The sequence below is a fragment of the Dermacentor andersoni genome, chromosome 1, assembly GCF_023375885.2.
Source record: "Dermacentor andersoni chromosome 1, qqDerAnde1_hic_scaffold, whole genome shotgun sequence".
NCBI classification, from domain to species: Eukaryota; Metazoa; Arthropoda; class Arachnida; order Ixodida; family Ixodidae; genus Dermacentor; species Dermacentor andersoni.
Window position 1 is genome coordinate 291,044,309 of NC_092814.1, and position 23,417 is coordinate 291,067,725.

Sequence of the window (23,417 nt, forward strand, 5' to 3'; positions counted from 1 at the left end):
TCTTTTGTTCTAACCGCTGTTTTGGTACTGGTTACTTCGGACGACGTCCCGGAGGCAGGCTCACCTTGCTTTATTTTCTGTGGGCGAGCTGAAAGTTAACGAATATTGCTTCGCTGGAAATGCAGCGCTTTGTTCGCCCGGTTGGCATGCATGCCGCGGCGTCTTCTACCGCTGGCTGGCGATGCGGCGTCGAGAATGCAAACTGCAGGCTCGTCGGGACAGAGTTCTTTCCGCGTGACTGCGGAAGAGAAATTTTTTGCGTAGACGTCGGCTTTTAAAGGATGCAAAACGTACACGTAAGGCATACTACTATGCGCATTTTTCTCGAAGGTGCCATCGCAGAATTTCTCTCTAGTCTTTGGCTGCTGCGTCTAATAGGCCAGCTGGAGCTTCATTGAACTGATGCATCACTTACCGACACGAAGGCGGAGACCTATGCGCATAACGCGGCTGTACTGAGAATTTCTCTCTACAAGCGTCTGCGTTGCAAAGAAAAAAGCCACACGCGTAGAGAAATGGATAGAAGAATCGAGCTGGTACATTCTGTATCCGTCTAACGAAATTAACGAATCCACCCGATACAAGTTCAGCGTCTTTGAAATTTACAGATATCATTGAATACCTTTCAATGACCGATGCATATTTGCTGGGGCTAGATACGAATCACACTTGCGCCGAAAGTTGTGAAGGTTGTCTTTATTGTCTGTTTTTTTAGGTGTTTTTTGAGTGGTATAAGGGCTGATATTATTGTTGGAGTAGAAGAGTGGTATTGTCGACGCTTTCTGTCGCAGAATGCAGCGAGTAGTATATACACTGGGTGCAGGTTGAATACGAAGAGTGGAATCACTTTTCGAAACCGTTGTCTCCATAAGTGAAGGTAACCATTTTAAAGGAGGTTTACACGACGTTTTGAGTCTTTTCATGTGTTTTTCAAATGTCCATGAGCATCGTTTGCATATTTTTTTCTGTTTATTTACCTGTAAATCATGTACCTTGATTATTTAGAACTATGAATTACGCACCCTGATCTGCCATTCACTAATATTGCGTAACAGCAGCATTTGGTCGTGTTGTTGATACTATTTTTCGTGAATAGTGTTCATAAATTTTTTTTCCTAACTCTACTCTGCAACATCATTGGCCTTCTGGGTACAAGTATAATAAGAAATATAATATTAATAACACCAAAAAAAGGTATTGCTCGTCCGGCTAAGCAGTTCAAGCATGTTCAAGCAGAGATCATCACGCTTTGCGTGTCCGCCGTGAGTTGTGTGCATAATTGCTTTGTGTCTGGGATAACACACAATCTGGAGAAAAGCACAACGTATCGTATATTGTGCACCTTCGGTAACACGGGCTATCGAGGTGTCTCCCTACTTCTCTCATCCTACTGCGATGTCATGTCTAGTAACACTCGTGACGTTCTTTTTCTTATACGTAGCGTACGGACAATTATATGCACGAGAAAGCGGAAGTATAACTTACAAACATCGAAACGTCATTCGGGTTCCTGTCCCCGCCTGACAGGCACGCGCACACAGGCCATAAATTTCACTCATCCTGTACCCGCTCCTCATTTTTTTTTTCTCTCGAACAATAGTCGATGCACCTGGAGATGTTCACGGTGTGCCAAATTAAATTACGTGCAAGTAATTTTTCTTTATCAGGGCAACAAAGAAAGGACATCCAGCGATTTTTCCGTAATTGAAGGTGAAAGGGTCCCTTCGATAAAACAAAGTGGGCCGCACTTCAGCGAATGTTTAAATGAATAATAATAATAAACAGGACAGCTATGAACAGCTGAGAGCTGGCAAAGCCATAACTCATATCGCCTTGACAAATCAGAGGCGCCCATTACTGTCCAGCAAAGCAGTCGGTAGTCATTTGCTATACTCTCAATCGAGACTCCGTCAACCTGCTTTTCCCGTACTTTATGATCTTTTTTTAAGTAAAGACAATGTAGGACAATTTTTTATGTTGCTGTGCAAATAGTAATACTTGCAGGCATGGTACAACCAACGCCAATTATGACTTCAAATATGACTAATAAAACTCGGGCCCTGGGTTTCCTTTCTTCTCATTCATTCTGACAAGAAGTAATTCTAGACCGCAAGAGCCTCCCTGCCATAGAAGCGACTGTATTATAGTTTGCTGATGCCCATAACACGAAAACGCTGTTTCCGTTCCAAATGTCGACGCCAGGCAGCCAAATTCATTTTTTTTCTAAGCGAAGTGTTGCCCCGGTTTTCCGAACCCTGAAATTGGGACGAAAGCCAAGTTTCTGCCGCTGGAAGCGACCTCCGTGCCGAGCATACTGCGCGCTTGGCCGAACCTTGATCTCGCCGGCAGATTTTCAGTGCTCACTGGGTCTGGATCGCAGGCTTTGCACTCTCAATTCAGCTTCCGCCTAGGTTTTCTTTGAAGTTCAGAAGACAAGAAAACGTGTATGCAAGATGCAAAGTGGATTAACGTTTTCCGGCCACCGAAATCTGCATGAAAGGGGGAAGCATAAAAGGGAATTCGTATCATAGGCGGCAGCGAGACTCTATACGGTGTGAATATTGAGCCGTGCTTGACGTTTAAGACGCACTCTGTCCCCTAGCGCCTATAGCTCCGTTTTGGAAAGATACAGCGCCACAAAAACATGAAAAAAAGAACATACAACGGCGAAACCCAGACTGGCGGTGATGCATTTCGCTTACGTCCGGAATATCCATAGTTGTAAAACTCCTGAAGTCCCGCAGTGCTTTGACTTTTAGCGGCAGAAAAAAAAGTGAAAGCGCGCTGTGTTTTTTCTTTTTTTGGTCACATCGCAAGCGGAAATTAAACCAAACAGAGATTCAAACACCTTTTTCGAGTTTTACATCTTTTCTCCAGATGGCAGGAAAAAAAGCAGGCAAGAAAAGAAGAGCCTCGATAGGGGTTATATCCTCCTATTCCTTTAGCCAATGATTTTAAATCACGTCGGACACACATAAACATAAGTATAGTTATGACTTTGCATAAAAGATCCTGCATTTAATTAAGCAATCTGAAAACATGAAAATGAGTCTCTCCTTAGTGGTATAGTTGTGCGCAGAACGTCTTTACAGCTCAGCGCATTTGCGCACTCTTAGAATACTTGGACGCATTGGCATAGTTTGGCCAACTTTCCGCAAACTATTGCCTGCACATGCATAAACAGGCGCAAAGTCCTGCAGTACCCGGATATCTTCATATTCGTCATATTTGTTGTGGAGGTCCCTCACGTCGCTCGAGCATTTCATTATAGATAATGACACCATAGCTCCTATGCTATAACGAACCTCTCAGCAGATCGCGTTAGTGCGTCAAGGTCTGAATCGTTGGTAAAGAAAAGAAAAAGAAGTTCATACTGAATCAGACTCGCATCATCAGCGTTTGATTCAATTACCAGCAATCGTTGCAAAAAAATGAAAGAGCATTGTCCGCTGCAATATAATTATTGTTCACCACACTTTTTTCCTCTCACCAATGGCGATACATACCGTCCCGTAGCTTCGCAGGAGAGGGGTTTACGTGATAGGTATCGGCCTTGTTTCGAATCAGTTTAATCAAATCGAACTGTAATTAAACATACAAACCAGTGCAGGAAGAAGCCACTTTATTTCTAAGGCGACGTTCCTCAATTTCGCCTTAAACATTGTCAAACCGGTGGTCCGACGGCACTATCTATGCGCAGAAAAACGCCCCACTTGCATCCTAAGAGGACCATTTACGAATGACATATACCTGGGGCGCTATAACGTAAAGCTATTCCAAACTTTTCTATTCCAATTCTGCAATCAGACCTCCGCGATTGGTAGAAAATTTCTTTGGACTACCCCCACTTCGCCTGTCTGTCACGCGACGTCATGAAGCCCGCGATAGCTCCCCATCTGACATGACGTGTACACACTGATTATGCATAATTGGACCGAACAAAAGAAAAAGATATTTCTCATTCGGCTCCTTTTCGCCATTAGCCCTCGGCTATTGCTCAAAAGTTTTCGCACCGCACCCACTTCACTTGCCTGTCACGCGACGTCACAAAACCCCGAAAACTCACCGCGTCAAAGTGACGTGACGCGTTAAAGATGCATTAATATGATAAAAAAAACTGGATTTTTTTCTGAATAGCCACAGGATGCCCCGTTCCGAAAGGAATAAAAGATGGCTGCCGCCGATCGTTTAGGCTCCAGCTACTCGCACCTGCCCGAGAACATGAGTTTATTTTCGTACAATGAAGCTTTTCGCGTGGCCGTGTAACATGTTCGAGCATTTTCAGCTCGTTCAGCTGAGGATCCGTTTTAGCGGCATTGTTAACCTGCTGTTGCATGCCACCGCGATTTTCGGCCAGCCACCACACGCTAAGTAAGTCAAAGCGGACCAATCACAGACGCCTGGCACTACCCTCTTCATTCGGTTATCGATTTTCAGTGCCCTGGCTCGGCCCCATGGAATGCCTCTCCACTTGTGCGTTCTCCTTGCCTCTTGTCAGCCAACTGGATAAGAAAATGTGCTCAGTGTAGGCAATACTATTCGCTTTGAAAGCAAAAAAATGTGTCCTCCTATAAACGAGGAGCGCGTTTGATTGAGCTTTTCAAACAACGCTGCGGGTTACCGCCCAATGCTGGCGTCAGTGGTTACGTAAATTTGATGTCAGGAAATTGGAATAAAAACAGATTGGAATAGGTTTACCTTATAGGAGCCCTGAGAACGCACTGCGTCTTGACGTGTGGTCTGGCCTCCAACCACGAGTACGATTCTGCCTAACGGCACCTGTATTTAGCTGGATGAATACAGGTGGTATATTCGTTATTCCTAATTAGTGTTGTTTGTTTGTTTCCAAAAGTATGATGTGCAGCACGATGCGCGAGTGAAGAGGCAGTGCTCCCACCCCTATCTGTACCATCGTTTTCGTCGGCAATTGACTACTGCTAATATAAGAGCCGCCCAAGCAGCCTACTAATTCAGGCAACCATAACTTACGTGGTTCAAAGCCTTGGTGCATGTACACAAAGATATTATTTCACAAAAACTGTTCGTCATTGGCGAGAAGGCAATGCTAATATCATCTTCCCTGTCTCAACTGCCTGTGCCTGCTTTTCTACGAAAGGCTATATAACATTGAGTGCTTTGTAAATTCATTACCTCGTCTGGCAAGTCACTGATCGAAGCTCTGTCAAAATTTACCACCGGGCACTGTCGCTTAACTAAGTCGAACCACATAGGCGGTAAAGCCTTAATACAAGTGGCCAACCGAATGGCGCCCCTTAAGACCAAGGTAACAATTTTCTTCGGATCTCTTTTCATTTGTTTCGCCAACAGGTGGTGAAGATGTTGGCGACAGTTGTGCTGATGTTTGCTGTCTGCTGGCTGCCGATCCACATGATGAACCTGGTCGTGTACTTCGACCGCGACGCCATGCTTCCGGAAACTGCCGAGCAGGAGTACCTGTACATCGCGGCCTTCTTCTCCTGCCACTGGTTATCGATGGCCAACAGCTTCGTCAATCCTATAATTTACTGCTTCATGAGCGACAACTTCAGGGTGAGTGCATTATGCGAGTGTACCTCCGCAGCCCACAGAATTCCAACAGTTCTGAGCAACTCCTCTCCTGGAGTCGCCCGCAAAAAAACGTCTCGTTTTTGAAAGTTGATTGCCTTAAGTGGCCGCGGCATTATTTTTTCGTGTAATAACTGTCCCATAATCCTTTACAGAAGTCGAATTCGACTGTGATCACGTGCTTTTAAACAGAGATACGTGTGCCATGAACCACGCCCACAACTTTCATGTTTCCATCCCACGAACGCAAGCGCAACGAAACGATAAGTAAACAAAGTAGCTAATGCAAAATTAGCACGAGCAACTGTTTCTATTGTTTTTTACCATTAGGCAGTACGGTGCATTCGAAAGAACGATCTGTTGCCACTATATTCTTCTCTGAATTGCATTTCTTTCTCAAAAGCGAGTCCTTCACAAATGCCTTCATCATTCGCTGGAAAGGCACACGGGAAACCAACATATTAATGAAAATAGAAAGCATCTTTATTTTTGCTACTTTTATTTTGGCACCTTCGGCTGCAGTGTGCACAAGCATAACACTTACAGACACCCGGATGTCTTCGCGTGACAGGCGTAAGTCGGAAACGTAATGCGGATATCGAACGTCATTTGTCGTCAAGTGTCATTTGTCGTTTCCCCGGTGGCGAGCAATATCAGGCCGCGCTGAAATAAGCGTTCGTGATAGTGTGCTACATTCGAAATGCCATTAACAGTCACTGCCAGTAATGACACTGTTTACTGTAGTGGCATTGTCATTCTCTCTGGCCAACACGAGGTGGCACAATAAGGTCTATTAGCCCAAGGCGGCACGAAGAGAGACTTAGAAAATGTCTACGAGCTCCTGATGACTTCTTCCGTGTTGTTAGTGGCACGTGCACTCATTATGTCTGGCTGGCGAAAGGATGCGGTCTAAGCTTATTATTGTTGGGTTCGACGCCGCCTACATTCAAAGTTATTCTGCGACATGCACGGGGAAAGCAACAATCTCCAATAGTAGGGGAACTGCACGGAAAGTTTGTAGCTGAAAGACAGTTCTACTGTGTAAGTAATGCATGATGGTGTATAGTTTTCGTCCTCTTGGACGTGTCGTTTAGTAACTGCGAAACTGCCTGTTTATTGCGCGAAAATCCATCCTCCGGCGTTATGCACGTGCCCTCAGCCCCCCGTGTGTCTGCTCCCTTCCCCGCAATCTTTCTCGGGTGGAGGAAGTCTCTCTACGGAGTATTAAGGTCCGGCAGCCCTTGCACCAACGATCACTTGTGCTTGGGGGTAAGTGCCCAGTGTCCCTTGTCCGAAGTGCTCCGCTCCTGCTTCTACAGCACCGGCCCGCCATCTACTTTGGACGTGCCTTAGGTCAAAGACAATTCGTGAAAGTGTACTTAAAGGTGTGAAATTGAACCGTGATCAGTCTATGAAAGATGGATTATGGACAACGCATTTTATAAGTCACTATTGCACTATCTCTATGAAACGGGCCTGCATTCTTCTACCGGTTTGTTTCAGCGAACACTTTCAAAACTTTTTAAAGGTTGCCTGTGGCAGATAGCACAATTCTAGTTGATGAGCAGGTCTACTCGAAGAGGGGGACATTACATGCACAATAAATTGATATGCACGATCGAATAATTAACAAAAATTCACTAATTATGGTTCTGACTAATTACCTTATGGCCCATATTGCAGCTGCACAAATTCTAGCCGTGGAGTCATGACGGATCCACTTGGAACGAATTTTCAGGATGATAATAGTTTCGAAATATTAATTTGCGGACATTGCGGAGAAATGCATTGGCGTCGCAGTTTCTTTCTTAACTTCGTTTTATGCATTCAAGCACAAAAGTAACTGGAACATCAATGCATTTTTCCGCAAAGTTCGGGGATTAATATCTCGAAACTGGTGTCATCCTCAGAATTCGTTCCAAGTAGATCCCCCGTGCGAACTCCATAGCTAGAATTTGTAAATCAAATATAAGCCCTAAGGTCATTAGTTAAAAGTTAATTAGCGAATTTTTTGTTAATTAGTCAATTAAGCATTTGATTTTTTCCTTTGCAAGTAGTGTCCGCCGCTTCGAGTAGACCACCTCATGAACAAGAATTGTGCCATCTGCCACAGTTAACGTTTCAAAGTTTTTGAAACTGTTCGCTGAAACACCCTGTATTTGGTTTCATAGTGACGTTATACCGCGTGACAACCCAACTGGAAAAAAAAAGAAAGGATTTCTTGGCACCCGTGAGCTCTCCGTTCAACACTGCAGATATCGTTTTCAGTCCACACCCGTTGTCAATTGTTTTTGAGGCTCATGTACTAAGATTTAATCAGCTTTGCCGCAAAAAACATGTATGATTGCTCTCTGGGTTTTATATACGTCCGGCGTCCATCCGGATAGCCTCAGTTACGCGCTTAAAAAAATTAAAAAATCATAAAAACTAGCGCAGGCTATATCAGGGACGCATCCGCTGTGGGTTAAGTGAAAAGTCTTGTGCCTGCTGGAAATGGTGTATGGGCACTACGGTACAGAAACGACATAACAAAATACACAAGTTACATTTATTCACGCATTAGAAATCTTACATGCGTAACTTATGTTACGGCTAGTGGGGGTCTTACAGTCTAATTTTGCAATCGTTCTCTCTTAGTGGTGGGCTCGTTTGTTTCGCAGAAGTTGTTTGGAGCCACTAGGGTAACAAAATGATCCCCCCCCCCCCTTCCCCCGCCTTCTTTTGGTGATGCCCGCGGTGGACGGCTGGGCTAGAGGAAAATACGCACGCTGGAGCATATGTGGAGCATACTCAGTGGTCTATATAATGTCATATCCTCTTGCCGTTGTTTTGTACGGCTGCTACATATTTGGCTCGGCACAGAGAATGTAACAGTTATTATGCGAAGCATATTAACGTAGGTTTCGGGCCTTCGCGCGACGCCCGGCGGTGGCCACCATTGACCCTGAAGTGGAGTCATGTGACATGACGTCACGTGATGACGTCACACAGGCTGCAGATGGGGCCTCATATCGCGCCGTCGGTCGCCTCCCGGCGGTGGCCACCATTGACCCTGAAGTGAGATCACATGATGTGACGTCACGTGATGACGTCACACCGGCTGCAGATGGGGCCTCATATCGCGCCGTCGGACGTCGCCCGGCGGAGGCCTCCACGCTGCGGTTCGCGCCGTCGCGCGCGACGCGGCGGCGGCGCCACCATCGCTGCATCACGTGATATGTGACGTCTCCGTTACTTAGCCCCATCCACACTGAGGCAGCTGCTTAACATGCTTCGCATCCACTGGGCTTAACCTTGATAAGCCTCCAATTTTTTTCCTGTTACATCGTGATGGTTCACAGGCGCCGTTCAGTTTCTTGCGGATTCTGGCTGCTGTTTCTGTGCTGTGGAATAGGCATACACATGGCAACTTGTTTAGACTATGGATTAAGAGGTCGCTCCACATTTCACATAAACATGATTTCTTCGGTAGTAGAGAATCAGTAAGCGTTGTTGAAAAATATAATTGTTGTTGAAACATTTTAAAACTACCACATGTCGCATGTACCGGTGCACACAACGTTAATACACAGGAGCAAAAAAAAGAAAAAAAAACTTCTTACAGCAACCTTAACAACGTATTTTGCTCTAGCCGCGCTGTCACGAGAAAGGTAAAACAAGTTTCCAAGATAAAAAAAATCATTAAAATCAAGAAGATCTTTTCACTTTACAATTGTCGCTTACTGTATCAACAAAGCACCACTATAGCTCACGCACAGGATAAATGTTGGTGCATTTCACGACCACTTTGCTCTACAAAGGCGCTACGGGTATACCTGTTCAAAACGGGCGACAAACAAATTGCGCACATATTATGCCTCTTTGTTGGAAGGTATTATCTGTGCTCCTGCTATACCGTGACGGGGTGCTTTCGCAGGTGGACCTTCGGCAACTCGTGCTAGGTTGTTGCCCGTTGCTGGCCATGCGTGCTGGCGGTCGGTCTATGGGCAAACGCAGCTCGTACGGTGGCGGTGGCTCCCTTCCCAGCAGCACCATGATGCTTTCGAGTACCACTTCGAGTCATCACCACCAGCACCACCAGCGCTGCAATGGGTTCTACACACAATCACCCACTTCGATCGTGGCGCTGAAGACACTCGGAGATTGCGTTGCTGGCGAGGCCACTACGCTTCGCATACCTGTCTACGAGTAAAAAGGCATTTGCTGCCATCAACAGCGTATTCAGTACAGGGGACTCTCGACGGCACCGGCTTCGTACCGAGGGAGGAACCTGCGCACATGTGCCGGGAACGGGACGAAAGCATAAAAATCGTCAAGTCGCGTCTGACTGATTCCTCCGAGTGTTTACGTGGCGACGACGGCTGCAGCATTTCGTTCGTTGATAACTTGAACTAAACGGTTTCTCGGTACCGCTAACTTGTTGCATGGCCACCCATCTGACGTCGACAGAGTGTTTGGCTCTCTACGTTAGTTCGTCTACAAGGGGCCAGAAATAGCAGCGGTGTGGCGTGTTGGTGAAAAAGGTATTTCGCGCGATGAATCGGCGTACCAAAAAATAGACAAGTGAGTTGCAGCTAGCGCGATGGTTCGCAATTCTATAGTGCGAACTGCACGCATGAATAGTGTGGCGAATTGGAAAGTGCATTAAATCATCTTGAAATCATCATCAAACGCCGGGATCGTAGGATGGAGACCCCGTTATCTTTTGAACGGGTTCGGTTATGCGGAACGAGATGATGATGCATGCTCGGGTGCTGAAGCGCTACCAACTTGTTAGTGCGCTGATCGCTGCACTGGCTCTCGTATTTTGCATGGAGAGTCTTCTTTATCAACTTCTTTCAATGGAAGTCCCACGGTATGTGTGCGTTGTGCGTATGTTTTGAGTGTTGTCGTTGTAATCACACTGTAAGCTTATTTGCCAGGCACTGGCTACTATAAAAAGCAGCACTCTGTCTTGTGTGTGTTTTCTGTGCGGTGGTATATGTTGTGCTGTGGAAACGTATTTATCTTAAATGCCACCTGTGATGGATTATTCTACGTGACACTATTTCAGAACACTTACAATGTTGACGAAAACAGCTAAAACAGTTTATAATGAATTACATAGTAGAGTTCTGTAATAGAGTGCTTGTATAGACTGCGTGGGTACTAAAGGTTACTTAAAAAAGAACAGAACGTTGATTTATTTCTTAGCGCGAAGCTCTTAGGCGCCCGTTCCTGTGGCGAGCGTTGGCATAGACCCTCGTCATCCTCGTAACCAAGCGAACGAGCAGAGCGAAGGATGTAAGAGCGAACGCGGAGTGCTAATGAAAGACTGCGATAGTGAAGATAGCGCGAGGAGGAAAGCGGAGGAGGAGGGTAAGGCGAAAGCGCGAGAAGAGTGCCGCGCAGACGGGCTTTGCGGCGACGATGGCTACGAGATGGCGCCATAGTAGCGCGCGTCGTCTGTTCACCGATGATGCCACCGATACCATATATGGAAGCAAAGCACTGCATGGGCACACGTCTGTCGGCGGCGGCTGCTGTGAATCGCGCCCACGCGTCACTCACCCGCTGCCTCTCGCGATCTCCCGATTAGCGGTGGCCCCGGTTTGCAACGTGCCGCGCGAGACACATTGTCCGCGCCAGCCAATATATCGCGAAATGAAAACACGTATCCAGCTTCACTCAAATTTCGCATTATGTTTTTTTTATATCCTATTGACGGAGTTCAAAAACATCCGGCACAATTCATAATGGCAATTCTGCATCTGAACGCATTTCAAAATAATCGGTGATGCATGCAAACTGATATTTTTTTTTTTTTTGTAAAATGCTATAGCCGGATGCTATCTCAGGTATGTCCACACTGCAATTTCAGTCCTGTAAACAATGCCTAAAATACGCTTCTTGATTACAATGCTTGCATTTCTGCGTTAGGTATTACTGTTTAGAGAATTTGACGGTGTTGGAAGGGCACTCTTCCTCAGTTTGCATTTTAGTAAATGAAAAAAAAAATATCGCCTTCCATTTTTTCTGCGTCGATCTCTGCTCAACGTGTTCCGCTACCCGCCAGACCCGGCTGAAGGGGCTTTGGTTAGATTTATTTATTTATTTATTTATTTATTTATTTATTTATTTATTGCACAGTAACCTTAAAGGCCCTCTAGGGAGGGAATTACATAGTGTAAAGGTTACATCGGTGAGGCAAAGAACAGCGCGTAAATGTAAATACAATACAAAAACAAAACTGGGCTAGAATTAATTACAGTGCATCAACGTACAAACACAGAAGAAAATAAAAAATAAAAATAGTTATCAGTACAGCAACTTTAAATGATTTGCACAAAGTATGACAACGTCACGGAGACATTGGTTATTGGCACGTGAAAAAAAAATGTGTTTATAAATCAGAGAGTGAAACGTTATATATTAGGTATGCAGGGTACTGCGTATAGCGTCTGTAAATTTCGAGGCGTTTGTTTCAGTGACAATGTGCGATGGCAGATTATTCCACTCTATCGCGGTGCAAGGTATAAATGACTGATCAAATGCGAGGGGACGACACATGATGCATTTGACTTTGCAAGAATGATCCCAAGGCGGAAAAATGGCTGAGGGTTCACACATGAACTCGTTATGAAGAGAGAAGTGATAGTAAAGCTTATGGAATAGTGTTAAACGAGATATATTACGACGAAGGGACAAGACTTCAAGCTCGGCGCGATTTTTTAATGCTGTTACACTGGTTTCTCGTGAATAATCTGAAAAGATGAAGCGTACAGCAGGTTCTGCAAGAGCTCCTTAGTCAATTATTAGGTATGTATGATGGGGATCACATACGGCTGACGCGTACTCTATTGTAGGGCGTAATAGTGTTGTGTAGGCCAATTTGCGTAAGTGTACGGGAGCATGTTTGAGGTTATGTTTAAGGAAACCAAGCGAACGGTTTGCAGATGCGAGGATATGGTTAATGTGCTTATTCCACGTCAAGTTAGGGGTTACGTGTACGCCAAGATATTTGTAGCTGCAAACTTGTTCAATAAGGCTGTCGTTTAACATGTAAGGTGTTGAAGTTCGGAGTGCTTGAATAAGCAAAAGACATGAATTTAATTTTAGCAAGATTTAGAGGCATTATCTAGGTTGAACACCATACGTTTATTGCGTTTATGTCACATTGAAAAATGTCATGATCATAATTAGAGTGAATATTACGATATATGACGCAGTCATCAGCAAATAGTCTGATATTGGATTTGATGCCGTCTGGTAAATCGTTAATATAAATTAGAAAATGTAGGGTCCCAAGCACATTTTCCTGTGGTACACCAGATGTTACGGGGACAAGAGAGAGTTGCGATTATTAACCGATGTATATTGCATCCTTTTAGAAAGAAAGTATTTTATCCATCTAACAACAGTAGAGTCGATATTCAGCTGTGTAAGCTTGCGAATAAGTCGACGACGAGGGACACGGTCGAAAGGTTTTGAAAAATTTAGTAATACGGCATCTACTTGAATTCCGGTGTCTATTGATGAATGTATGTCGTGAATACAGCCAGCGAGCTGAGTGTCACAGGAATAGCCTCTGCGAAAACCGTGCTGTAGCTTAAATATGAGGTTAAGTTCTTGAGAGTGTATGATATGTTCGACTAATTTACAAATGTTACTTGTTAAAGAAATTGGTCGCTAGTTAAGCGGCGAAGAACGATCCCCAGACTTGAAGAATGGCGCTATACCTTAGCCACCTCCCAATCGTAACGGATAACGCCTGTTGATAGTGATTTTGAAAATAAGGCGGACAGTATCGGGAAGATGCTCGGGGCTATATATTTTAGAATTGTTTTATTTAAGCCAGTATTGTCAGCGGAAGATGAAATCTGAAGATTAGTAGGGAGAGAATAAATTCCAGAATCGGTAATTATTATTTCCGGCATACACGAATCAGTGCGAGTCATGGTGGAACGGCTCTAAACATTCACGCTTGGATACCGATGAAAATGTTTCGTTCAGTAGTTGGGAACAATCAGTCGCAGTTAACGCTACGCCATCATGATCAGTAAGAACGATGTCAGGATTATGCTTGGGATTAATGACACGGCAAAAGCGCCGAGGGTTAGTTGTTAACATCGATGACAGGTCCCGTTCATAGAATTGTCTGCGCGTGGCCTTGGGTAAACTTTGGTATTCAATTGCCACGTGCTTTGTACCACCGCCAGGATTTAGACTATTTATTTTTGTCAGCTTGCTTGAATAATCTTTTTTTCTTGTTATTTAGGCGATGAAGGTTCTGCGAAAACCAAGGAGCTGTGTTAACGGATTTTATGGAAATTAATGGGGATGTACTTTTCCATGAGATTAGCGAGTGTGTTTTTAAGTAGCAACCAGTTTTCTTCTACTGTCCGCGACAAGTAATCTCTCAGAAAGTCGACAGAAAAAAGCGATAGTTCATTGTTAAAACGATAAAAGGTAGCTCTTTTGTAACACCTAATTTTCTTGCTGATAATTTGCCTTTTGATAGGTGAATGATAGATGCCTTCGCTGTTCGACAATTGCGTCAATTTCATTGCGTCTTATGCACTTTACCTTGCATTCTCACTGTATTCACGTTTACTTGCACTGGATTCCATTTTTGTTTTTCGTAACAGCGCACATCTAAGTGCAGATGCATTCTGTACCTAAAGATGTTATGCAAAGAAGAGGTGAGGCGTGCAGACAGGACACAAGAGTAGAGAAGTGGACAACACAAACTCCGTGTTGTCTACTATTGTGTCCTGTCTGCACGCCTCACCTCATTTTTGCATAATGAATCCTTATCAACTAGCTCAGCTTTCTGTCGTTCTAAGCTAAAGATGTGTTAGTGTTCTTTCCGATCCACGAGTGGAAGTCCGAGAAAGTGACATTCAGGTTTCAACTTTGGACGGGACACACATGTTGAAGTTGAAACATGAATGATAGTTGATTTTCAGTTTGCAGCAAGCAGGGTCACGTATTTAAAACAGAGATAATGAGCGAAAATCTTATATTTAGAAAGCCCGTTACATACGCAGCGTAGCGCATCTTTAACATACACAGGGTGTCCCACGTAACTTGAGCCAAGATTTTTAAAAATGACAGGCACGTGGGAAGCGAATTGAACCGAACGCATACTATTCGATCTAGCCTATAGTAACTCAGGCACATTTTTGTCTTCCCCCATAACTCACTAATTAAGTAAGTTTAATTATCCAACTTTTTAATTATTGGCTGAGGACCCCAATTATGATATGCAGATTTTTAGAGGACCTTCAGAAACCACAGATCGAGTTGTTTCCTGTGAGATACGTCTCACGTAGTCCTTTTTTGCGTGTTGCAAAGAAAGTCCGCGAAGTATGAAAAAACCACGTGATGGAGCGCTTGTGCAGTGCTATCGTGCTGCTGTCAAGCGTGCGTTCGGTGAACAAGGTCGGCTGCATCGTGACCGGCGGCGGGGAAGCGGCAGGGCGTTCTTTATCTCCTCGGCAGCGCTCGGTCAGGAGCATGCATTTGCGCCGACATCCGACGGGAGCCGACCTTATTCACTGAACGCGCGCTTGAGAACAGCACGATACCACCGCGCAAGCGCTCCGTCACGTGGCTTTTTTTTTTCATAGTTCGCGCGCTTTCTCTGCAACCCGGAAAAAAGGCCTACATGAGACGTAGCGTACAGGAAGCAACTCGATCGGTGGTTTCTGAAGGTGCTCTACAAATCTGCGTATCATACTTGGGGTTTTCAGCCAATAATTAAAAAGTCGGGTAATGAAACTTAATTATTTTGTGAGTTATAGGGAAAACAAAAAAAATGCCTGAGTTACCATAGGCTATTGCGAATAGTATGCGTTCGGTTCAGCACGCTTCCGACGCGCCTTTCATTCTCAAATTATTTGCTCAAGTTACGTGGAACACCTTGTTTATCACAGCTGGGACAGATATTCATAGCGTCCTTTCGAATGGACAACATGCAGGTGGTCTCATGAAATTCTACAAAGGTAGCCCCGTGTTTAAGTGAAATCAACGAAGTAAAATTAAGTTCTCAAATTTACTTGGAAATGGAATGAATATGGCTTTTCTGCATCACGAGTGGCGTTCATTGTCACCAAACTTTTTCGCAAGCTATGGTAAATGTCTAATACACGGTATTGGTACATCTGCGGATAAATGTTCTATACGTACTTTAACAGAATACACAAAGCTTAGATCTCCCACAGCATTCCTGCATATTGCTGTTAAAACTTGGTCAGTGTATGTGTAAAACATCCAAGTCTGTTGATTCATGTCCTCGAAATGGAGTTTTCACTATCAGGCAGGAGGGCGAGCGAAGCAGTGTACAGGACTCTGCAAGAACTTAAGTTAGTCCGTCTGAGGGCCTGCACACTATTTCTCACAAGCACACTTTGAAGGAGGACTGCCATTCCAACGCTGTGAAGCAACAGAAAAAAAAAAACGTCACCAAGAGAAAAAGAAAAATTGCATGAAAGTATGTACGACTGTAACATTGTGACTAGTTTTGGACGTTACCTGGTGCCTGCGAGTTTACGTTAAGTGGATCTAACCGGCAAAATCGATAACCATAGCTTAGGTGCACTGCATCTCGTTCTTGGATTTGAGGTGGTTACCTTTTCACGAATAATTAAAACAAGCTTGGCATACATACGACCAACCGCAATTGAACGCTCCCTGAATAGATAAGATCGGTAGTCATGCGTATGAAAATTTCGCCTCCTTTAAAATACAAACGGGTGGAATAGCTATCAGGCTTGTTTTCACCAGCGTCTCTACCTGAACAACACTGCGCCTACAGCATGTGGAACCGACTTCACATGTGTTGCGTATAGTTTCATCAGACGTAGATATAAGGCAATATGCCGCTTTTCAAAGTTGGTGCACCGTTAAGCACGTTGCGCGATGTTGTTTCCTTGAACAACAACATTTTCCTGCAGCCGATGCTTAATGAAAAAAAATGTGTCACAGTTTCGCCAGAAAGGCGAAGCATAGATTGTGATATCAAATTAATAGACAGCTATACCAAGTAAGAATAGTAGTTCTATCGGCCGTATAGGCTCGTAAACATTCGCATACTAACTAAATTGGCAAGCACGGTGTCACGCGCGCACACGCAAGCATAAACACATCTTGCTCGATGAGCGCGGACACTCACTGTCAAAGCGCTGGCGTGAGGAAGGGCGGCAGCGGAAGTACTACATGAGCGAATTGATCGTCGCGCTGCCTGTCAATTCCACACCAGCCAAGCGGCGAGAACACACCGTGCATGAAGCTATGAGCTCTCGCCACACTCTGTCCCCATCGGGGATCGCTTTCACGACGAGGCCTGCGCGGCCACGCTTAGCCGCGCCATACGCAGCAGCCGCCGCCGCCGGAGTAGAATGCCGCCCCCAACTCCACCTCCCTAACCGGATGTCCTGCGCGCGGTGGAAGACGGCGTGATTCCTACCCGCATTCCTACCTTGCGCGCGCGATATCAAGCCACCACCCTCGGCTCACCCTCGCCCGGTTTCACTCACAGCTACATACAGCATACGGCGCGCGGCCACGGTGTTGTCGCACTTGGGCTTTATACGGAACTTCACGGTAACGCCGACAACGACATCGGAAATGCACTTGGAGGGCCCATATAATAACGGCAAAAAAAAAAAACACCACCTGCGCCAAGCAAGTGGCATCATATTTAGCCTGGTTCTGACAGTAAAGCGGGGAATGACATTGAATTGGGTGTTGCATCGCATTAAGCAAATGATTATTTTCCTCTTAGTCGATGAACAATTCATGTTTCGACAGCGCTGCACACTAGTTCACCAACGTTGTGGGCACGATGAACGTAAATGAAAGGCGAAACGGGGTAGCACCAGATGTCTTACTGTTAGGCGAGATACTATGTGATGTTTTTACTCACTTACGTATATATACTTCTTTCCTGCATAGGAAGTCATAGGGAAGCCTCCCGTGTAGGGATTTCCCGACACATAGTTTCTCCACATAGGAGCCGCCCTACGTAAGGCTCGACTGGTCTTTACATTGTTACTGCGCGCCGTGGACAGGTGAAAATGTTATGCGCTCAAAAGCGAACAGTAAGTGCCACGGCCGTGAACGGTATCTAATAATTTGACGCTACTCTCGAACTCCGAAATTAAAAAAAAAAGACGAAGGAAAAGATACTAGAAAGGTGGAACGGACAAGCAATCACAGGATAATATGGTGAAGTAGTACTGGCCACAAATATTGTGTTGATAGAGGTTTGGCCAGCGTTTGGGCCTCCACATTTTCATGTGTATGTATTTTACGAATTTCAGGCGCATAATGCATTATTTTCAGGACGGATATACAGTTCCTAGGAATGCGCACTCCCAGGGACGTGATTTCCTCATCCTTATATAGATACCAAATACAGCAAGAAATACGTTGCTTATGAAGAAACTTGGGTATTAAAAATGGAGGCAGTTGTTCGAATCTCATTAGATGCCACAGCGCTAAATTGAAGCCAATGGTGTGATATGAAAAAAAACAACACGCAATGCCTTTTCATTCTCGCCAAACCAACACCTTAACCATGATCCGGTAGCGAATGTGGGACTGTCTTGAGGAACACCATCAGCTCGTAGACTTCGTTGCGGTGCATCTGTCAAGGCAGCGGGCCACTGGCAGTGGTGATGTCAAATAAATTCGTTTATCTTCAAAATATTTTTTCCCTTTTATTATATGAGCTATAAATATCCCGTTGTCGTGTGTGTTCCTTATGCATTGTATTCACAGTAGCCGCTTTGCTCAATATAGATGGCCTCAGTGTTCCAGGATTACATGTTCCCCAGCTGCTTGCAATATTCAATGTATAGCGTTGCTGCTTCTATATTTGGCGTACACCTGTGAAGAAAGAAAATGTGTTGCTTTTAAAGCATGGTTCTTTTACCCCTCAGTCGTGACGTGCGTCTTGCCGCTATTAGCCAGTCAGTTCGCAACCGGATGGCATAAATCCGGATCTGAAGACAGCACGCTGGCACAAGCTTTTCCTTCTTGGAAATTTCGTGACACTCGCGAGAGATTGCGCACATTGTTTTCAAGCTTTCGCGCAGAACGGTGCTCGTAAGTCTACGTTGTTTTGTTATTCTGAAGCTGTAGATGTTATGTGTAACGTGTAAATTTGTGGCATGGAAATAAATGTGTTTGTCTTCTCGCGTAGTTTGTTGGTGCGTGCTATTTCTCATTCGGAGTTATGAATTGCGGTGCCTTCTTTGCAGCTTTCACGCGCAAAGAATTCAGAAGGGCTCCACGCCCTGGCGACTGCAGCTACCAGTATTCTTACAGTTGCACGGCAATAAAGAACAATGTGAAGAATTCCGCTGCACCCTCCTTGACCTTTCGTATCCAGCTTTTCCGGACACTGGGGTTTAGTTCGCGTGAGTGCCACCACGTGGCGTACTAACCTTAGACTTCTCAAACTTCCCGCGGTGACGCGTGATGACGTCAACAAAAGAAAAAGAAAATAACCAAAAGCTATCCCTGCGCGTTGAACTTCGCTACAATGCTTGTCCCGCCGGCGTTATCAGTGCTCTTGATAAAGCGTAGCCGCTCATCGCCTGGAAATGACATCATCCTAAGAGCGTTTAGTCGCCACGAGCGATGATTGATTCTGGGCTTTTGATACGGTTCTTTTTTTTCCTTTTTTCATTTTCCTTTTTTTCTTTTCGCTGGTACGGAGTAAAGAAGCTAGGCTAACCGTCAGAAGCCCTCCGTGGCAGCCTTTCTTCAGTCGGCCCACATTGTTAACATCCGAACATCGCACAGCGTCTACGAGAGACGCTTTCTTGGACGGCTTTTGATTTTGACCTATCGCTTTCATTAAGGTGCCCCCAATTATATCGCTAGCGACTTTGCTATCCCCACTCATGGGCTACCGCCGCAGCTACAAATCGAGATGTGCTTAAGTATTAAGACATATACATGGCTATGTTGGTTCTGCACCTTCACGCAAATGTCACGACACAAGAATTGAGCAAACTGTCTCTGTGTCATTGCAGGGTGTGAGACCGGACGAGTTGATATTCCGCGCTGAAGTGACTAGCGCCAGAGTGGACACGAGACACTAAAAAGGCGACAAGGAGAAGCGTAAGCTTCCAACTTCCAGTTAGAAGATTGCGCTTGTCCTTGTCGCCTTTTTAGTGTCCCGTGTCTGTTCTTGCGCTAGTCACTTCAGTCTGTGTCGTCGTTTGTTAGCATGCTATGGCCGAAGCTGCTCGCAATATTACGTCACATTTACTGGTCACCAGGCCAGGTACACCCTTGGGTACGATATATACAGTACTTGCAGTTAGTTTCCAAAGTAATCTCCTATGACGGTTATTCACGTGCGTGGAGGAAGACCGCTATGTAAAATTATTGTGTAGTAATATATGAGGGATTGTATATTCTCCATCTTATCTACGATGTTGCCGTTCCGCCTTTAAAATATAGCCGCAATGTAAACTATCAGGTATCGAACGCCATAAAGGCTACCCACATACTCAAAGACCTCGCGCACAACTCCTGAAGACACTTCTATTCAAGAGTTGTACGACTGCCCAGGACATCCTTAACGAATGTTACATAACACATTATGAGGTTTTACTTGCCAAAACCACGATTTCATTATGAGACAAGCCGTAGTGGAGGATTCGGGAATATATAGTTTAGACTACTTGGGATTTTTTAACGTGCGCCTCACCCTAAGTACACGGGTATTTTCGCATTTCACACCCATTGAAATACGGCTGCCGTGGTTGGGATTCAATCCCGAGACCTCGTGATTAGCAGCCGAACCCAATAAAAGCTAAGCAACTACGGAGGGGAAGGAATGTTGGCAGTAGGAGGAAGGTGACAGCCGGCACGTGAGACAATTTGTTCCCATCCTCATTGCGCGAGAATCGGTACCATCTGCCGAAGAATGACACCGTAGAATGCACTGTATTCAATGTGATGGAGTCCACGTCCAATATTTCAGACCGGAATCATTCTGTAAAAACTGACGACCAGGCATCTCGCTAATACATGCAGTCGCTTGACAGCTGCCGAGCGCTGGCGTCGGCCACAGGACCTACTTGACCTTTGTTCAACACTTGCCGACATTCTCGCCTTATTTCGCACCATTGCGTTTCAGCTGAACTGCTTCAACAGCCAATTTATTTGTGCCAAAATTTTGCCAACCTGTCAACGTTACGGTTTCTTATTTTTAAGTCATCTTTTATATTTAGGCTAATGCTGTCCTGAAATTTCCAGCGGTTTAACCTTTCCCAAAATGCCCGCATTTTTGTCGGCCTCTGTTCATATTTTGGAGGATCTTTAATAGACGTGGAAACCATTGCGTGGCCCCCTGACCAAGCTGCGCAAAAAGTCATGTTATATTCCTGAGGTCTTCTGCAAGCTTCTGCCTTCTTGCCATTCATCAATCTCCTGATTTCCCTGTCAACTGTATCCCATTTTGACGACTCCAATCCCACGGAAGTTGGCAACGATAATGTCTATGGGATTAAAGCCATTTAAATCAATTATACTGTGGATACGACAGCCGCTTTTGCTCACTGTGAATGGAAATATTGCGTTAATGAGCGCCATTCTTAAGCATTTAAGTTGACAGTCAAAAAATTATGCGGGTCCCATGTATGTGCGAATCGATGTAAGCAAAGCTTTCTGTATTTGTTGTCACTGTCATACGTAATCTCCACAGAGTATACAGGCACTCTCTAATGAAATACGGTCAATGTTTGCCTGATTACGCCTGCCATTGTGATGCAAATAAACGGAACTTCAACTCATTTTCTCAGAAATAAACGCTGAATGAAATGCTGACGTCATCCTAAACAAGATCAACAAGAGCCGTAGTGCTCGATCTTATGATGTCCCTATTCGTAAGCTTATATTCATGATTTATTTTTTTTTGGGGGGGGGGAGGGCGATGTGCTCTTGTACCCTAGAAATGTCCCTCGGACGTCTCTGATGTGCTCGTTTTTATTCTCAAGTATCCAATAAAAACTCTCATCGCTACAACTTCATGATGTCCTGGTGGCAGGCCACCATGGCGTGTCGCGCAAGTATGACCACGCTGATTCATTTGAGTTGACATATACTGTTTTGTGCGACATACTTCGCCACGTTCATTTTTCAAACTATGCCAGAGCTCGAAAAGGGCGGCCAACTCACTACGTCCCTTTCCTCTGTTTACTTCCGCAAGAGAGAGAGAGAGAGAAAGCAAGGACTGGAAAGGCAGGGAGGTCAACCAGAAGAGTATCCGGTTTGCTACCCTACACTGGGGGTGGCGGAAAGGGGAATAGAAAAAGGAGAAAGGGAGAGAGTGAGCACTGAGTACATGTGGGCGGGACACTATGCACAGGGACACTACAAACGGTCTCTTAAACCGGTGTTCCTCAAGTATTGCAGTAATGCACGATTCGCTTTTCCTGCCAGTGAAGGGTGGGGCCACGGTCCGAGTATCTTTGACTCGGTGAAAGGTCGTAAGTCTAGTCGGTGCAAAGTTTCCCGCAGAGGGAGGCGTTGTACATCGTAGCGGGGGCAGGCACACAATAGGTGCTCGATGGTCTCCTCGCACCCACAGGAATCGCACATCGGGCTCTCGGCCATTCCCAAACGAAAGGAATATGAGTTTGTGAACGCTACTCCCAGCCACAAGCGGTACAGCAAAGTTGCTTCAGCGCGGGAAAGGCTAGATGGCACTTGTAGCCGTAGCGTGGGGTCCAGTTTATATAATCGGCAGTTGAAGGCACCTGAACTCCAGAGATCTTGCGACTTTTTGCGTGCATGTAGGCGAAGTTCCCTGGCAGCGTCCGACCTTGCCAAAGGTATTGAACGCGTCTGGGTATCTTCATGGGCAGACCGGGCAGCCTTGTCTGCTAGGTTGTTGCCGACAATGCCACAGTGAGCAGGAATCCATTGAAATGTAATGGTGTGCCCTCTTTCCAGAGCATGGTGGTGCACTTCCCTGATGTTAGATATCATCTGCTCGTATATTCTGTGACGTAATGCAGACTTGATGCTGTGAAGAGCTGCCTTAGAGTCACAAAATACGACCCATTTCTCTGTTGGCTCTTCGATGACGTACATCATAGCGGCATGGAGAGCTGCAAGTTCTGCCGATGTCGATGTAGTCGTGAGCGACAATTTGAATTTAACTGTAACGTTCTTGGCTGGAACGACGAATGCGGCAGTTGAGCTGGCACGTGAGGTCGAACCATCGGTATATATATGTATGCGGTCATGATACGTCTGGTGTAGTAATAGGAGCGTAAGTTGCTTCAGAGCCGGCGATGGATGATTGGACTTTTTTGTAATTCCAGGAATATCAAAATTCACTTGAGGCTGTCGTAGGCACCACAGGGGAGATGAAGGCTTTGTCGCCGGTGTAAAAGATGACGGTATGCACTCTTGATGAGCGCTAATCACTTGTGAAAAGGTCGCTTGAGGTCTTTCGGCTGGTAGGGAGGTCAAATGATGGTCGGGGATCCTTGACAGATGGCGAATGTGCGCTCTGAGAGAGTCGAACACTACGTGTGTCTGGGTCATATGGTAACCAGCGATGGCGATTGTTGCTGTTGTTGAGGTGCACCGAGGCAGGCCTAAACACGTGCGTAGGGCTTGACCTTGTATGCTCTCCAAGGCGCGAAAGTTCGTCTTGCATGCATTTGACAACACTGGTAGACTGTAACGTAGGAGTCCGAGAAACAGTACCCTGTAGAGCTGCATCATAGAACGGACTGGTGTACCCCAGTTTTTGCCGCAGAGAAATTTAAAGACATGAGCAACGGCAACCAATTTCTTCTTTAGATAGACGCAGTGAGGGCTCCACGAGAGGTTGC

At 45.3% G+C, this 23,417-nt stretch overlaps 1 protein-coding gene across 1 annotated transcript; it reads left to right on the forward strand.

Annotated features, from left to right (window-relative positions):
• The first annotated feature begins 5,263 nt into the window (after positions 1-5,263).
• Positions 5,264-14,272, forward strand: LOC129381039 (tachykinin-like peptides receptor 99D). The gene is made up of 3 exons (XM_055063501.1): positions 5,264-5,284; positions 5,329-5,550; positions 9,482-14,272. Exons 1-3 carry the CDS (start codon positions 5,264-5,266, stop codon positions 9,755-9,757), a joined length of 519 nt encoding a protein of 172 aa, XP_054919476.1. The 3' UTR covers positions 9,758-14,272.
• Positions 14,273-23,417: the final 9,145 nt, after the last annotated feature.